The sequence below is a fragment of the Callospermophilus lateralis genome, chromosome 3 (assembly GCF_048772815.1).
Source record: "Callospermophilus lateralis isolate mCalLat2 chromosome 3, mCalLat2.hap1, whole genome shotgun sequence".
In the NCBI taxonomy this organism is placed as follows: Eukaryota; Metazoa; Chordata; class Mammalia; order Rodentia; family Sciuridae; genus Callospermophilus; species Callospermophilus lateralis.
Genome location: NC_135307.1, coordinates 13,594,788 through 13,612,246, shown reverse-complemented (window position 1 = coordinate 13,612,246; position 17,459 = coordinate 13,594,788). Strand labels below are relative to the sequence as shown.

Below are 17,459 nucleotides of genomic sequence, written 5' to 3'. Positions count from 1 at the left end.
TCCGCTCATGGTTCCGGCCCCGTGTGTGGAACGGGAACCAGCGGGGAGAATTTCTGTGTGCAGCAGTTTGCTCTGGATCTCGGGGGTTCCCAGTTTGGCACTGACAGTGCTGTTGTTGACCCGGCCTCCCTGTCACCCTTTGCCTGGGCTGGACTGGAGCTGGGCCAGGGAGAGGAGGCCGTGGATGTCGGAGTTCCTGCTCAGCCAGTGGACGACGAACCTGATGCCTTGTGGGCTCAGTGACAGTCCCTGGCAGTTGGAGCTGATGTGACTTGGCCCGTTGACAGCAGGAATCTCAGCCACAGAGCAAAGCCTGGTGCAGGGCCTGCTCCGGGGTTCTGCCCAGCTCCTGCCTTGGCAGAACCCACATGTCCTCAGGCAGCTGCCCGCCTCTACCCAATTCCTGCAGCCTGCACAGAGCAGGTGTCCACCGTCTTGGTCACTGAAGGCTCTTGGAATGCCAGGTCCCGCCCTCCCAGCCTCAGGGGCTCCTGCTCTGACTTCTGGACCTTGCTCAAGGGCAAGGGGCTGCAGCCTTTGGCCTCTTTCAGATTCCCGTTGGTTGGAGATTCTTGCTCTGCAGACCCCTCCCCCAGAGTCCTCCAGCCAGCCTCCCAGAGAGCTGCCTGGCCTCCCGGAGGGAGAGGGGGCCCTGGCAGGGCTGGGGTGTTCCTGGAAAGTAGCATTTTAGGAGCTTCTGCAGCCGAGGTGGCCTTTGGTGCTCATCACTGCCAGGCGTGTGGGAAGGGCCGGCTCCTATTCGTCTTTTCACCGCCACTCGCTGGGCTCGGCCATGAGGGATCCTCCCCGTGGTTTGTCACTCTGCCAAGAAAATTGTTGTTTTTTTTTTTTTTTGGCAATTGTGCCTGTGTTCATGTCAAGCCATGTGTTTCCCAAGCACTTGAACTTGTGGGTTGCTGCTGGGGACAGATGGTATCTTGGGCGCAGACGTAAACCCCAACCACTCCATCCAGTGTGCTGGGTCCTGAGCTCACGGCTGCAGAGGGGGAGGAAGGGAAGACCGCAAGCTGGAGAGTCACAGGGTTGGGAAAACCACAGCCAAGCACCAGGCTGAGCACCCCACAGGCATCTCATCGAGTTGTCACAGTAACTTACTAAACAGATTTCCCGCTATCACCGACTGTTAATTTATTGCACAGGTAACGATTTCCTGTTATCACTGACTGTTAATTTATTGCACAGGTAACGATTTCCTGTTATCACTGACTGTTAATTTATTGCACAGGGGTACTGCAGTCTCCCTGTCCCTGTCCCTTTGATGGACACCTGTACTGACTCTGAGCTCTTATTATAAGTAAAGCTTCTATGGTCATTTATGCACAAGTCTCTTGTGGACACCTACTTTGATTTCTCTTGGGGACACATCTAGGAGTGGGATGGCTGGGCCACACAGTAGGCGTGTGTTCAGGTTTATATAGAGATTTTTTTAAATGCCATATCTTTTCCCAAAGTGATCGTAGAGTGTACATTTTCCCCAGGATGAGCAAGGCTCCCAGTGGGCTCCCACCCGCTCCGACACGTGGTGGTGTCGGTCTTGGATTCTACCTGCTCTAGTGGTCCAGCCCAGGCGTCCCCTGTCGCCTGTGGTTTTCATTTGCATGTCCCTGCTGACTGAGGGTGTGGGGCACTCTGTCACCTGCTTACTGGGCCATCTGTCGTTTTCTTTGAGGAATCTGTTCGCATCTTTGCAAACCCCTCCCCGTCTTTTTAAACCTATTTGCTGGTTCTCTGATGAGTGTCTTGCAAATATTTCCTCCCACTTTCATGGGAAGAAGCCGTGAGCGACGGTGCAGCCTCTTACCTACTTTCCCTTTTGTGGTCGTTGCTGTCTCGTGCATCCCTTTGCCTACCTGGTGGACAGGATCTAGAGGCCCTGCCGGCCCTGCACGTGGACAGAGGAGTTGGAGGAGGGGCAGGTGGGGACGCGCAGGCTTCGTCCAGGGGATGGAGAGCAGCCCCTGGAGAGGGAGGGGTCTTAGAAAAAGAAAGCCTTAAATATTAGGGCGCCTGGCCTGGATTCTTGGCAGTGGAAGCTCTTTGTGCAGGGAGTGTGAAGGTCTAGCCCCCATGACTCACTTTGGAACCTGGGACAGGATTTCCATTTGGTCACCCTGCGAGCAGTGGCCTCCGGATGCAGATGGGACCGTGGGGAGAGTGAGCAGTTTCGTCTCTGTGGGTCCTCCACGACTCGCCAGGTCCCTGCACATCTCATTTCTTCTTCCTCAGGAAGCCCAAAGGCAGCCGTGACCCCAGCCCTTCCTTCCTTTGGCCCTGGGAAAATGGCTCCTGTGTGTGAGCTCAGAGCCAGTGCTCCCGGTGGCCCCAGAATCCCCAGGGGCCTGGCTCTGACTCACTCCAGCCTCTAGAAGAGAAGACTTCGGCTGGAGGGTTGGGGAAATAATAGCTAAATAAAATCACACCTGCTCCTCCGGGAGCAGCCCAAGGCAGGAGTGAATGAGAGGCCACCCTCATTTCTCCAGAGCCCATTTGATGGCAATGGGCCAGGACCCACCAAATGGGGGGACCATCCAGCCCACCTACCCAGATGAGGAAACTGAGGCCGTGAGGGCAGGACTGGGTCAGGGGCAGAGGGAATGGGAGCAGCTCGGGCTGACGCCCAGCCGCATGGAGGGTCCTCCCTGGCCCCACCTGGATGTTCCAGGAGGATTGTCAAGTCTTCTGGTGCCAGAAGACATTGTCATGTTTCCGAGTGGGTTTGGGGGAACGTGTCAGCCCTGAATACTTCTTTATTGAGTGATTTTGGCCCCACCGTCCCAGCTCCCTTCCCAGAGAGGATGCTGGGACTGGAAAGGAACACCCCGTTATAAGTCAGCCTCCCTGGCTTGAGCTCCAGATGGCACCGCTGGTCCCCAATGCCACCCGCTCCTGGTCCCACCTCCTGCCACTTCCCAGGACATGCGTGCCCTCCTGCAGCCTGGCCCAACTCTGCCCAGGCTGTAGGCGGTGAGCAGAGGGTGACCCACACACGGTGGCTGCACAGCAGCCCCTCGGGTTCTGGGCGGGGAGGCTGAGGAGGGAGCCTCATCACGCTCTGCCGAGGCTGCTCCAGGACTTCGCCCTGAACCTCACACGTCTCTCCTCTTGGCGCTCCTTCCCAGTCAGGTCCCAGCGAGACCTGGGTCCACCACAGAGCCCAGCTGTAGAAGCCAGCTCCCCGCCTCCCCCTGTGGGCACCTCCTTCCTCATCAGCCCTTCACCCTAACCCTGCCTCCCCTGCCCCCCAGGAGGGCTTCCACCTTCCTGTGTCCTTTAAAGGGCCCATCCTGGCCTCACGCTCTCCCCTTGCCAAATGGCTTCTCCCGCCAAATGTCCTGGATGCTTCCAGAAGGAATGTCGACGCTGCTCACCGCTACCCCTGAGCAACACGTCAGAGACACGGGGCAAACTGGGAGGCACCGCCCCCTCTTCCCAGCCTCGTGAGTGCCCTCCTCTGTCCGAGTGGGCTTTTCACCCCGGCCAGTGCCCAAGAGACTCGGGTCCCTAGGTGCAGTGTGCAGGAGCTCCCGGCCACCCGCCTGGGGGTTTGAGGCACCGATGTCTGGCTCGTCCCTCCCTGGAGTCAAAACTGGCTGGGCATGTTGGGCAGCGTGGGAGTGGGGTGCTGGGGCGGTCCAGGGTCTCCTAAACCAGGCAGGATGACGGGCGTGGGCAGGGCCTGTTCCCCAGCAGGCCCTCTGTGTGGCTGGGCCATTTTAGGGTCTGTGATCCTCTCCTTTCCTTACCCTGGGTTAACACATCCTCATCCTGGAGGGAGGACATGCTGACTGGGAGGGGCACAAAGGAACCTTCTAGAAATGTTCTGTATTGGCACTGTTCTACAGAAATATAATGCAAACCACATAGTAACTTAAAATTTTCTTGTACAAAAGAAGCTGGTAAAATGAATAATGCTTTATCTAGCCCAACATACCTAAAACATCATTTCAAATATAAAATATTGTTAATGAGCTACTCTTTTCTGCACATTGAGTCTTTGAATTTGTGTGCATTTCACACTCACAGCCTGTCCCCATATGGACCGGCCACTTTCAAGAGCTCCATGACTACCTGTGGCTAATGGCTATGTCATTGGACAGCACGGGTCTCTCCCTGGTCTGTGGGAAGGACAGAGGTGGGGCGTATGCCCAAAGCAGGCCAGCCATGTGCTGGAGACCTATGCATTTTACTGCCCAGAAAGTTATTCTTGGTTACAAGCATTTGAATGGGCTGGGCTGTCGCTCAGTGGCCGAGCCTGGCACCCCCAGCTCTGGGTTCTCAGACACCCCCTGTGATTTCCAGAGCCCCCTGTGCTTTCTGGGTCATGTTCCCCCTCCTTGTGCCGGGGCCGGCTGTCACAGGGCTGTATGTCTCACCCACTTTGACACAAGTCCTGAAGGTAGAGACCATGGTCTGCTCCTTTGGTAACTCCCCAAAGGTCCCCGGCCACGGCGATGCTAAACAAGCCCGTTTGCTGTCCGCCGCGTGGCTGGGCTGCGGGACCTTGACCGTTTGCTTCTCTGTCTCAGTCCTGCTGCAGAGGCCGGCAAAGGAGAGGACGAGGAGAAGGAGGACCGCGTGGGGCTCGGTCTGCCAGCCGCCCCCAAGAACTGCCTTCCGCGCCGGGGCATCAGCGTCCTGGAGAAGCTGGTCAAGACGTGCCCCGTGTGGCTGCAGCTGGGGCTGGCCAGGTCAGAGGCAGCCAGGATCCTGCACCGGGAGGTGGCGGGGGTGAGTCTGGTCCCACCTCAGGGGCTGGTGGGGGGGACACCGGTGCCAGGGCCCCGGAGCTCCGCCTGGAAGCCGCTGGGCGAGTGGCTGCCCTCTGCTGCCCTTCAAGCTGCTGCGCCCAGACTCAGGTAGGGACTTGATTCTGCTCTGGGGAGCAGGGCCTGGTGCCCGGCCTGGCCTCTGGGCATTCAGAACCCAGGAGGAGGGCCGGTGTGCACAGGAGGACCCCAGCTGAGAGCTCACCGGGGCCAGGGCCCAGAGCAGAGCCAGCTGCTGTAGACCCCTTTAATTTACAGGAGAAGATAAGAGGCTGTGGGGGGGGAGGGGTCTGTGATGGAGCAAATGGCTAAGTGTTTTTGGTTTTTTTTTCTATTTGTTCTTTTTGGATACACATGACAGTAGTGCATTTGGACACATCATACATACTCCATGTATGTGTGACATCATACATACGTGGAGTGGGACTTCCCATTCTTGTGGTTGTACATGATGTGGAGTTCCACGGGTTGAGTTTTCATATATGATCACAGGAAAGTTTCCAATTCGTTCTACCCTCCTCCCTGTGCCCATCCCCCTCCCTTTCCTTCATTCCCCTTTGTTTGCTCTACAGTACTTCTCTTCTCCACTCCCCTTATTGGAGTCAGCATCCACATATCAGAGAGACCATTTGGCCTTTGATTTTGGAGAACTGGCTTATTTCACTCAGCATGATATTTCACAGTTCCATCCATGTACCAGCAAGTGCCATAATTCCAATCTTCTTTTTGGCTGAGTAATATTCCATTATGTATATGTGCCACATTTTCTTTATCAAATGGCTTAAGTTTCCTGAGCCCCATTTTAGTCACTTTGAAATGGGGCATGGAGCTCCCACCCAGAAGTGCTATTTCTATGATATGGGAGGAGGACATAGATGATAGATGGATGGATGGATAGGTGGACGGATTCTTTTAATTTAATTGAGTTGAAATTCTTATCATATAAAATCTTTCTAAGTTCATGAGGGGGGTGTCCAGGGCACGTGTGCAGATGGGGTGGGCCAGATGGTAAGAGACAGTCCCAGGAAAACACAAGTGTGTTTCTAGGGCACACTGGGGCAGGCCTGATGTCCTGACCACTTTGTCAAAAGATGCAGGGAGTGTAGCTCAGTGGTAGAGCTTGTGCCTAACATGCATGAGGCCCTGAGTTCAAAATCAAAAAGAACAAAAGGGGGTAGTCCTCTCTTCAGAAAGTTTGAAATAAACACAGCTGAAGTGACGGAGGTGGTTTTCCTTGGGATTCTTATTGGCCTGTCCCTGTGCTCTGCTGATATCATCTTGCCATAATCCTGTGCCGGGGGCTCAGATAGTGAAACTGAGGCTAGGAGAGGCCTTAGTTCCGGGTCCCCAAGAAGCAGAATTCAGACAGGGATTTGAGAGCCAGCGGTCTACTGGGGAGGTGGCCCCACGAGCGGCCGAGGGGAAGAGGCCAGAGGGCAACGAGGGCACAGCAGGTATCCCGCCTGCTCCCCAGGGCCGCTGGATGGGAGTCTTGCTGGGGAACCCTGGGGGCCAGGGTGGGACAGACGTCTCAGGATCCCCCGCATGAGGGGCCGGAGCTCTGGCCGTTCAACCCCTGACATCCTGGTCGAAGGCTGCCAGGTTGAGGGCTCCCGTTCAGCCCCTGCTCTGGGCCCTGAGTGTGGACTGACTCAGCCAGCGGCGGCCTTGGGGCAAGGAGATACAGATCTGGCCGCTGGGCAGTGGGGGGCATGGGCGGGGCACCCACTGGCCTCCAGCTGGGAGCACAGTAGCCTGCCCTGGCACCTGGCTAATGAGAAGCCGGCTGAGGTGTGAGCCCAGTTACAGCAGGACGCAGCCCAGCCCTGCTCCCGGGAGCAGCAGGAAAGGCAGAAACACAGCTGGGCTCTGCGTCCCCGGCTCTGCGACCCTGGGTCTGCGTCCCCGCTCTGCAGATTCAGCCCAGTGTGCATGGCAAACAGGGGCGTGGGCGGCACCAGACCCGCACGTGTACAGCCGCGCTCCCCACACAGCGCGGCAGGGTGAGTTGGCACGGTATTCACACCGCATCAGATGTCCTATGTGCTCTAGAAAGGACTTAAAGTGTCCAGGAGGACGTGCACAGTTATGTGCAAATATAGTCGTGTGTCACCTGGTGACGGGGATATGTTCTGAGAAATGTCTTGGGGCTACTTGGTCATTGTCATGCCAACACCATGGTGGTGTGTTCTTGCACAAACCAAGAGGGCCGTTTGCAGTTTTATTGGGTCCTCACAGCAGTTTCCAGCAGGCAGTGTAATTAGTGTCCCCATTTCCAAATGGGGAAACGGAGGCACAGAGATTTCGAGTCGCTGACTTGCGGCCACACAGCTCTTACAAGTGGACTCCCAACAGGGGCCAGGAAAGCCTTTGCTGCATAGTATGTCTCCCTCAGAGCTGGGACCGCCCATCACTGGGTGACTTCATCATTTTGAAAGGTGGTCCCCATGCCGTGATAGCTCTCGGGGCCACCTGGGTCCACCCCTTGCAGGACCAGAGAGAGGACGTGCTCTGCCATGTCTGGAGCCCGTGCTCGGAGGCTGAGGAGCCAGAATCTGGGGACCTTGACCGCATCCCACGGCCTTCCCCAGTCCCCCCCCCTCCTGCAGCCTGGTCTCTGATAAGGTGCGGAACATCGTTGTTTGTCTTTTGTGAATTCAGCAACAAGATAATCAAAAAGTTGCCTTTATTTATGCTGCAGATGGCTTTTTAAATTGTGGAGTCACTTTAGAGTGACAGAGAAGTTGCAAAGACGGTACAGAGAGTTCCAGATACCTGGCACCCCTGGCATCTGCCCTTGGCCACAGCCGTCCTGCGAACTCCCTCCATCAGTGCTAAGCCGGGCCCTACTTCAGGTCCCCCAGCTCCCATCCAGCGTCTGTCCGTCCCAGGTCCCACCCAGGACACCACAGATTCCTCTCCCTGTGACAGTTTCTCGGTGGGACTGGCAGGATATTGGCGGAGGTCCCTCAGCTGGGATTTGTCTAGAGGCTGGACGGGGCTTGGGGTTGGGGAGGAGGACTGCAGAGGTCAAGGCCATTCGAATTGTCTCTTCAAGGGCACAGACTGTCAGCATGACCTCCCCTGGAGATGCTGACCCTGACCACCTGCCGGGGCCTGTGCCAGGCTCCACGCCCCCTCCCCCTCCTCTTCTGAAGAGGTCCCTGTGCTCCATCCTCTCCTGAGGACAGTTGGACTCTGCCCCCTTGACCCTGTGGCAGTCACCCTTCCGCACAGAGACCGCTGTATCCTCTGCCTCTTTCTTTATTTAATCATCACTCACATCAACACGGGGACACGGATTCCTATTTATACTCTGGATCACCTCCCGGTTCCACTGTGGTTAATTTGTCGCTCAGGTTGTTCCCGCTCTGGCCACTGGGAATCTTCCGGTTGGTTCCCGTGTCTGCTGGACCACCGCATTACTCTGTGTGTGTCCGGGTGTCGTCTGTCTGTCTGTTGGAGCCCTTCCTTACTGTCCAGCCATAAAAGAGGCCACAGCCTCACCTGGTACGAGCCTCGCCTCAGTCCTGGGGCCAGCATTTCTCTAAGAGCCCGGCTTCCCTTTATCAGAGAAGGAGCCTGGACACCAAGCCCAGGGCGCGTGGGTTCGCTGCTGCCGGAGCGTCAGGGCTCCCAGGCCGGAGGGCGGCTTTAACAAGGGAGACCTCCTGTGAGCTGCCTGTGCTGGTTCAGGAGCTGCGGGAGCCCAGGCTGTGACACGGACCAGCACATAGGCGGCCGGGCACCTCCCCAGGCAGGGTCCAGGGACACTCAGCCCATTCACTATTGGCTGGCGAAAACCTGCAGACGCCCTCTTGCCCCTTCCGATGCCAGGGAACGGCTGTCCTCAGCTGTCCCGAGGCCACAACGGCAGAGGCCGCTGAGCCGGGAGGAGCCTCTGTGGGCTGAGCCCGGTCTCCCGGTTCTCCTAGACCCCGCAGGACAGGGCCGGACCTCTGCTCCACAGTGGGGATCTCGGCTCTGCCGCCCAAGGGCCCGTCCTGAGCAGCGTGGCTGACTGAATCCACCACGGATCACCTTCAAGGGCCTTAAACACAGCCCTGTCCCCACCAACCTGGAAGTGCCAGTTTCTCTGGTTTGGAGAGGGGCCTTGGCCACCAGTGGGTTTTTGAAGCTTCCCGGGAGGTCCAAAAACACACCGAGGGCTGGGCAATGCCGCCCTGCGCCATGTGTGGTGTGGCAGGCGTCACGGCAAAGGTGGGCCTCAGTTTCCCCAGATGTAAAACAGAAGCCCCAGGCCCTGGCCCTTCCTTCCTCCCAGTCCCGGGACCTGTACACGCCCCAGCTCTGACGGGACCAGGACCGGGGACACGAGGCCCTTTAGTGCAGCTTTGCCCACCCACGTCCCCTGTGTTCAGGATGGACTCTGGCCACTGGACCTGCCTCCCGTCATGGCAGCACTGCAGCTGTGGCCTCAGAAGAACCAGCCACTTCTGTTCCTGCCCTAATGGGCATGATTGGAAAATTTCCCCTCGCAACTGGAAAATAATCCTAAAATAACAAAAATGGAAAAGCAGACAGATCCGGCCTGGCAGCCAGAAACGACAGTGAAAAGGCCACGCATGGGATCCGGCTCCGACCAGGGCTGGGAGGGCAGCATGGTGGCTCAGCAGCTCTCTCCTATGTGTGCTCCGTCCCAGCTCCAGCCACGCTACCCGAGGCACACGGGGTGGACACCCAGGGCCAGCTGTGCCAGCCTCCTCGAGTGCATGAGGTGTCAGGAAACTAACTCTCTGGCAAGTCTTTGGGCCCTGGGGAAAACCCCAGGGGCACTGAAGGCTGGTAGAGTATTTCACAGAAGGAAGGAGTTCTGGGATCCTTCAGCCTACCCCTAACTACAGACTGGGAAAAACCAGCTCAGAGAGGGCAAGCGACCTGCCAAAGGCTGCAGAGCAGACTCGCACCAAAACCAGGAAGGATACAAGTGTCCCAACTCACAGCCCGGGACTCTGCTGGGGTATGTGGAGAGGTTTCTAATGGAACCCACACTTTAAAAAAGGAAATTGAGTCCCCAGAGTGGCACCCCACGATCTGTACAGTTGAAGGAAGAGGAACTTCTGCTGTCCGAGAGTTCCGAATGCAGTGCGCTGGGGGAGTGAGCAAGGGAGAAAAAGGGAAGAGAGGGAACCGGCGGCTGGCTCAGACTGACGTCAGCTCACAAGGACAGCCAGGCGTGACCCGGGAGGAGAGGTGGCGTGGGGACGTGGCTGCTTCTTGGTCTCTCGGGAGCAGACGGGGGTCCTGCCATGGACACTGTGAGCTGAGTGCTAATGACACCCCAGCGCTCTCCAGAAGTCACTCTCTAGAAGTCACCTGTTCAGCTGCGTCATGATCCTCTGAGGCCTGGGCCAGGGGTTTGCTTTCAGCTTCAAGTGACATCATGCCTGCTTCAGCCATAAGGGCAGGTTATTCGCCTGATGGAGAAGTCTGGAGGTTGGGTCCAGGGCTAGTTTACCAACTCACTGATACCTTCAGGTTCCAACTTCTTTCCACCTTCTTTCTCCCATCTTCAGAGTATTGGCTTTTGGGTCTGCAGATTTGTTACCTCGTGGTTGCCAAAGGGCAGCTACAGCTCCAGGCTCTAGGCATCTCACCATTCAAATGCAGGAGGTTAGAGGCAAATGATTTTCTTCTCCTAGACTCTTTTTGTTAGGGTGCATTTTTTTTTTCTGTCTGCCTTATTGGCCACCCCTCACTGTGAGGCAGGCTGGGGAAAAGAGGGAGCAGTATAAACCATGATTAGTGCCACCCAATAAGATGTACCTCCTGAGTCAGAGCGTATGGACCCAGATCAGAATTAGAGTCTGTGACTGTTGCAGAGAGGATCTGTCATGATCCCAGCCTTGAGGGGCACTTAAATTGGTGTGGCCCACTAAGCACCAGAGCCATCAGGCTAAAGTCTTCCAAGAAAGGGCCCCAAGGCCTGACACTCGGGGCCTTCCCCATGGCCACCCACCCTGTCCCTTTCTCTACCCTGCAGTGGGCATGACCTTCCGTGCCTTGGGCCGGAGTGGTGCCATCTGTCCAGCTCAGCCTGGAGCCTGGCGTGGAGGACACACTCACGGAACACTGGCGGGCTGGTTGGGTGGTGGGATGTACTATGGTGTCACCACCCTATCCTGCTTCTGCCACTAACAAGCCCTGTGACCTGAGGAGGTCTTCTTCCACCTCTGGCAGTAAAGGGAGGAGCTGGGCCACACTGAGCTGAGTCTCCCCAGCAGCCCCTGGCAGGAGGAAAAAAGAAGGGGATCCCCAGAGGCTGCACCCCACGTCCACATGCCGTGGCAGGATCGTTACTATGGCAACGTGCAGGGTCTTAAAACCGTCACATTTTGCTTGCTCACTGTTGTGTGGGTGGGCCGAGTTCTTCTGGTGTCCTGGGATCGACTGAGCATCCTCAGTCCTCTGTCGGGTCCGAAGACCTTGCTTACGAGTCTTGTGGTGGCTACTGGCTGCTGGCCGGGCTGCCTGACTCCAGCAGGACCACGCGGGCCTCTTCATATGACAGCCACGGTCCAAAAGGCCGAGCATGGGAGCGCGTGCCCCTGGCCTGGCTCAGAACCCCCTCCCTCTGCTGTGCTCTGGTCCAGGCTCAAGGCCACCCTCCCACAGCTGGGAAAATGGTTTCTCCCTGTTGAAGGAGCCGTGAGTTGGACTTGGGGGCCGTTTTCAGTCTGCCCTCCAGGTGACTGATATCTGAGTCATTTGTCCTCTCTCCTTGTGGTCCAGCTTCAAGCGCAGCAGTGATGTCACTGGTGCTGTTACTGACTTACCCAGTGGGATCTCGCATTTAGACTCTCAGCCCGTGGCTGAAGCCCAGTGACTGGCTGTAATCCTAGAGCTGGTATATTATGGAGTGCATACAATGGCACAGTGATCCTCTCACTCCAGATGATGGGTACTCCTATGCCCGGGTTCAAATGAGGAAAGCTAGACCCCAAGAAGTGGAAGGAACTTGCTGGTGGGGGGCGGGGCTGGAGTCCACGGTGAACGGCATCTGTAAACAGTTGGCTGCAGGCAGGAGGAACAGTGAAGGGGGCCGGAGGATCTGCATGCGGAAGCTCCGGGTGTGGGGGGAAGAGCCCTGGGTGTCCAGCCAGCTCCTGAGCACCCCGTGCACTCACCTGCAGCCACCACCACGGTGACATCTCCCCTCCTTCCAGCATAGTGGGAGCTCACCTGTGATGGGAGACGAGGGTTCGAGGAGCTCACAAACATGGTTTCATGGCACTGACTTTGGCTGAGCTGTGCCAGGTTTTCTGCATAATCTAGAACATTCTTCAGAGTCTCTGCTGCACAGTGATGCTGTTTTCGAGGTGCTGCTGAGATGCCTTCCTGGAGCGGACAGAGCAGACCCTCGTGTTCCCATTGGCTAGGGTGCACTGTGCCCAGGTTCCGCTCACAGAGGACATCTGACAGCCTGGGCCTCGCCCCCAGCACCTGGGCAGGAAGCCTCAGAGGACACCTCCAGCCAGGCCACACGCAGACTCCCTCCCTCCCTCCCCGCAGGCTCACAGCCTTCCTGCCCCCCATGCACCTTATCATGGTTTTCAGATAAGAGCTCGGTGACTCAGCCTGGGCAGAAGAGACAGCAGAGCAAGAGCGCTGTGGCCGTGCTGCAGTGTGGGTGATGGGTGCCCAGAACTGGGCCTGCAGAGTCCAGCTGGGGAACTTTCCACTTCTGACATCCATCCCTCAGTGAGCAGATCCGGGTGCAGTGGCAGAGACCTGCGATGCCTCGCGGCGGTGGGGATGCCTGGCCGGAGTCCTGCTTCTGCCCTTGCCCTCGGCGTGACCTTGGGTTTCCATCCAGAGCCACAGACTCACCCCAAGGGCCGAGGGGAGAACCCAGAGGGCACGTTGGCACAGAGCCTGGGTGATGGCTGCTGTCACATGGGACGCACCTCCCCACCCCTGCTCCTTCTCTGTTGCTCCTACCAGTGGCTTGGCCGCCTCCTGCCCCAGATCTGTGAGTCTTGTCTTCCCAACTGCGTCAAGGAAATCTGACTCTTTTCCCACAATGAACACATGCTGGTTCTAGATGGAGCCGAGCCTGGGGGGGCAGAAGGCGCAGGGGCAGAAGGCGCAGGCGCAGGCCTGGAGGGGGCTGGTGGAGCATGTGTCCTCGAGCGTGGGGGGGCGCTCTTGGCAACGTCCCCATGTGTTTCCGGCTGGCAGGGCTTGGTTTCATTTTTTCTTTCTGCTGGTGTTATGCCCACTTACAGATCAGAACGCTGAGGCTCAGGGAGGTCACACTGTTACCAGGGTCACAAGGTGATGCCCAGCTGCTCGGGGCTGCCTGGGAGCTAAGAAGAAATGCAGATGGCGCCCTCCCGTCGGAGGAGCTCGCGACCTGTGCTGTCCCGTCCTGTCGGAGGCCCCCCTGTCTTCTTTTTCTCCCTCCGCACAACCTGAGGGTGCAGAGCAGGGTCCGCATCTGAGCAACATGGAAAAGTCGAGAATTAGTTATGTCCTGGGTGTACTGCAGAGTGCAGGGGCGAGGTCCCCGTGGAGGCTGGCCCCCACGATTTGTCATGAGTCACCCTGAGGAGAGATGACTCCCTGTTCTTTGACCCCTCCGTAGAGGTAAAGTGCTGCATTGTGAACTGGTGACAGGTTTCCCCCCTAACTAAAGCCCACCCTCATGATAAGCAAGGGTCTTCTACTTAATATTCCTATTTTATTTTGGAAAACACAATTATCAGCGGCATCCCAGCCGACGGTCCTGACCACCCGTTTGAGGAGCACTGGCTGGCGTCCTGCCGTTCCTCAGAAGGGCAGGGAGCTGGCCATTGCCCCTGTGTGGGGCAGGAGTCCCCCCTCCACCGTGAACCTCTCCACACACTCACGGGGTGCACAGTCCCAGAAAGGCAGAAACTCTGGTTTGGTTTCAGCTCAGGAAGGTGCCAGCCCCAGCTCCCACCAGCTCAAGGTCAAGGGTCAGAGTTTGTTTGCTGGCCTTCCCAGGGGCCTGGCCAGCTCCTGTTCTGTCTCTTTTGATGTCCGGCTCAGAGAGACCCTAGGGACACCCGGAGTTCACTTACTGCACACGTACACTCACACTCATTCACACATGCGCGCGCGCACACACACACACACACACACACACAAACTAATACCAGTTCTTCAATGCCCTGGATGTCCAACAACTCAACTTGGGTCCTACCTACAATCACCACAGACCCCATAAGTTAAAGGACAAGGCCCCCGCCACACTGCCCCTCAGATGCCTGGCACAGGTGGGGTCCCTGAGCTACCCCCACTTCTGTCCAGTGTGGGTACACATTTGGGGATTGGAACAACTGTGTTCAGGTCTGATGGAACCCCCCAGAACTCACTGGAATTCATAACTACAAGGACAGTCTCACCACAGAAGGTAAAACTCGGGACCCACTGGGTGGAAGAGGCACATGGGTCAGATCTGGGGCTGGTGGGGCGCTGAGCTCCCGTGCCGACTCCCTGAGGGCCAGGCGCATGGCTCGACTGTGTTTCCCAGCCCCACGCGCCTGCCCTCCAGCCCAGGGGTCCATGAAGGCTTCTCTTCATAGGCCTGATGGGCTCCATCACTGGCCTGGGGCGGGGGCAGCTAGAAGAGCTGACCCTCTAGCCCGGTGCTGGGTCTTTCTGTGGTGGCCATTCCTCAAAACCAAGGCCTCTGGAGTCACCTGTGGGCACAATCTCAGGTGTGAACAGAGGGCCCCTTTTAGGCGTGACAGACTCCCTATCAAGAAATTTCGGGGTCTTCAGAGCTGTGTGCCAGGACTCAGGAACCATGACGTGTTCTCTTATGCGGCCTGCTCACCCACACGCTCATTCACACTCCCGCTGCCTTGCACACTCGGGTTCCCTGGGCCTGGGGGCGGGAGGCAGCTTGAACCTCTGAGGAAGAGGCACAGCAATCTCTTCTTGAAAGACGAGTCCCGGGTCAGCTGAGTTCAGGGGAACACTCAGGGTGCCGTGGTGGGAGCCCCAGCATTGCCCCTGAGCAGAGAGCTAGGGCCGCTGAGCACCTGGGACTGAGCCCAGCCTCTGCCAGGCCCCCTTCCACCTGGCAGCCCCCAGGAGCAACCCTCTCGCCTCCCTCTGCCCTGCGCCCATCTCTCCTCCTGCTCTGCTTGTGGAAGGGGCTGTGGAGCCACTTCCCACCTCAGTTCAGTGACTGACAGATTCACCATGTCACCTCTCGGGAAGGGCCTTGCACACTCTTAGACAGCAAGCCTTGAGCCGATGGTGAGGCAGGGGAACATCGAGTGTCTACTTTAGAGTCCAAAGGGCCTGGGCTCAAACCTCATCCTCAGCACCTCCTGCCCTGTGATCTTGAACATTACCTGCCTCTCGCTGCCCTCAGTTTCCTCGTCTGTGAATGGGGACATGGCCTTCCCCGTAGATTTAATAAGAAATTAGTGAGACTGGGCTTGGGGAGAGTAGGGAGGCACACACGTCAGCTGCTACGAATCAATAGTAGTAATATTATTACTATGTTTTATTAATAATTGCAGTAGCGGTTATAATGCTAGCAATATGGTAAGAAGATCAGTAACCAGTACCGACAGCAGAGGACCTGGAGCCTGGCGGGAAGTACTCCTCCAGAGCCTCCCAGGCTTGGGGCCATGTACTTGCCCTCTCGGGTGTCCCATGGCCCTACACCCAGCCTGACTCAGCAAGGTGGGCCACAGTCCTGTCTGGGGCCCTGGGGCCCGAGTGCGGGAGACTTAGACTCCAGGGCAGGGGAAGGGGGAGGGGGCCCTCTCCTTCTCTGGAGGCTGTGCCCCAGGAGTCGGGGAAGTTTCCAAAGGTGTCACCTGGGAAGGAGGTATGAGCTTGGGCAGGGCCAGCTGAGTCTGAAACAGACATTGTAAGGCAGCAGTTTGTGACAGACAGCAGAGAGGCCTCTCCCCTTGATCGCCCCAGGGAGACCACTGCTCATGGGGACCCCCCTGGAGTGGAACCATTGCCTGAGCCAGAGATATCAGTAAATCCACCCGCTATGTTCAGGCCTCAGCTCACAGTTCCACCCCCGGGTCAAAGCAGAGGCAGGTTCCGGTCCAGGGGAGAGGCTCCGTGGCAAGACAGAGTCAGGTCTGCCAGCCTTGGGGTCTGCAGGAAGAAGCCCAGGTCAGGGGGTCTGAGCACCAGTGCCTGCGTCGGGGGCTGGATGCCAGTTCTGTGCCCACAGCTGGGAGGCCTTGGCAGGCTAAGCTTCCTCCGCGTCCTGTGGCTCAGTCAGCTGTCACACAGCCTGAGGGAGCAGGTCCTGGGTGAGTAGGGACTGCCGCGTCTCTTCACCTGTAAAGTGGGGACAGTAAGGAGAGTGTCACCATGGAACCAGTTGAGAAGACAGCATCTGTTACTATATGCCAAGTGTAGTGCCAATTCCTGTCACCACGAGAGTTCCTCCTAAATACTAGCTATCTTTGTTTGGGCACAGAAAAAGAAAAAGTGTGAGTGGATGATGCCTTGACTGTCCCCCAAGCCAACCCCCCAAGATCTGCGTGCTAGGGGTGGGGGTGGACATTCACCCTGACTCCCATGCTACGGGGCACATCAGAGTGGCCACATCCCCCGCTGCAGAGCGGCATGGCAGGGTTCAGGGTTTCAACCCCTGGACCCCGAGACCGAGTCTCTCACACCCTGAAGGAACATCCACTTGGTGGGCAAATGAGAAACTGGGACTGGGCCAGAGCCCAGATCCTGGGAGGGGTGACTGACCGCTCCACCTGCCTCCCGCCCTGGAACCTGCGGATGACTGCGGCTCCCTGATGTCCTTCTGGCCTCCCCCAACCGTGATTCATGGAGCTGCCTCTTCTTGGTTTCAGATGTTCCTGGTCCGCAGGGACAGCAGCTTGAAGCGCCTGGTGCTCTGTGTCCACCTCCCTTCCCTGAGCAACAGCTCCTCCGAGGTGCTTGAGTACACCATCAAAGAAGAAAAGTCGCGTAAGTGCCCGGCTCCTTGCTCTCCTGGGACCTCGCGGGGCTGCAGCAGCAGCTGACGTGGCACCTGCTAACCACAGCTCTCCTGTCTGCGCCCACAGGGTCTAAAATTAGAAGGGGACAAACCGTCAGCCTGCTGATGTTACCTGGCCAGGCTGGTTCTGAACTCAGCTCGTCACACACAAGTCAATGTTAGTTTCCAGTCACCCTCATCGGGGCGGTTGGCTTTGCTCCTCAGGGCCACAGAGAAGCTCCCCTGGTGCACTTAGCCCAGGATGCTGGGCTGGGGGAAAGGGAGGAAAGAAAATGCCTGGGCCCTCAGAATCACCTGGGCACACTCTCAAGCCATGTTCTGGGACCAGCTCTTTAACCTCTCCAAGCCTCAGAGGTCTCTTCTATTAAATGGACATAAGAGTCATTTCCCGCTTGGATCACAGAACTTCGCCAGGGTCAAATGGGCAAGCCCTTTGAAAGTCAAAAACCCAAAACAGGCGTGGCCTCCTCTGAGAGCTGGTTAGGGGTCCAGTTCAGGGTAGGTTTGTACTGAGAGAAAACATTTTCAGGCTTGGGCCCCTCTTGACCTCTGGCTCAGTTACCTGAAAGGGCTTGCCCCTCATCTATGGGTCACGTGCGCACACTCCAGGCATTGAACTCCAAAAAATGTTTATTAAAAGAACCCGTGGAGGCTGGGATGGTGACTCAGTGGTAGAGCGCTTG

The 17,459-nt window shown here is 57.4% G+C and overlaps 1 protein-coding gene across 5 annotated transcripts in view; it reads left to right on the top strand.

Moving 5' to 3' along the window:
* Positions 1-17,459, top strand: part of Rin3 (Ras and Rab interactor 3) — a 108,322-nt gene that overhangs the window by 22,607 nt on the left and 68,256 nt on the right. For 3 of the 5 annotated variants that reach the window (XM_076849729.2, XM_076849734.2, XM_076849733.2), the window contains exons 2-3: positions 4,548-4,749; positions 16,628-16,745. In XM_076849729.2, coding sequence (XP_076705844.2) covers positions 4,548-4,749; positions 16,628-16,745 — 320 coding nt within the window. Of the gene's footprint in view, positions 1-4,547; positions 4,750-15,426; positions 15,477-16,627; positions 16,746-17,459 lie in introns of those variants that run through there. The other 2 variants (XM_077109126.1, XM_076849732.2) reach the window with 2 other exon arrangements.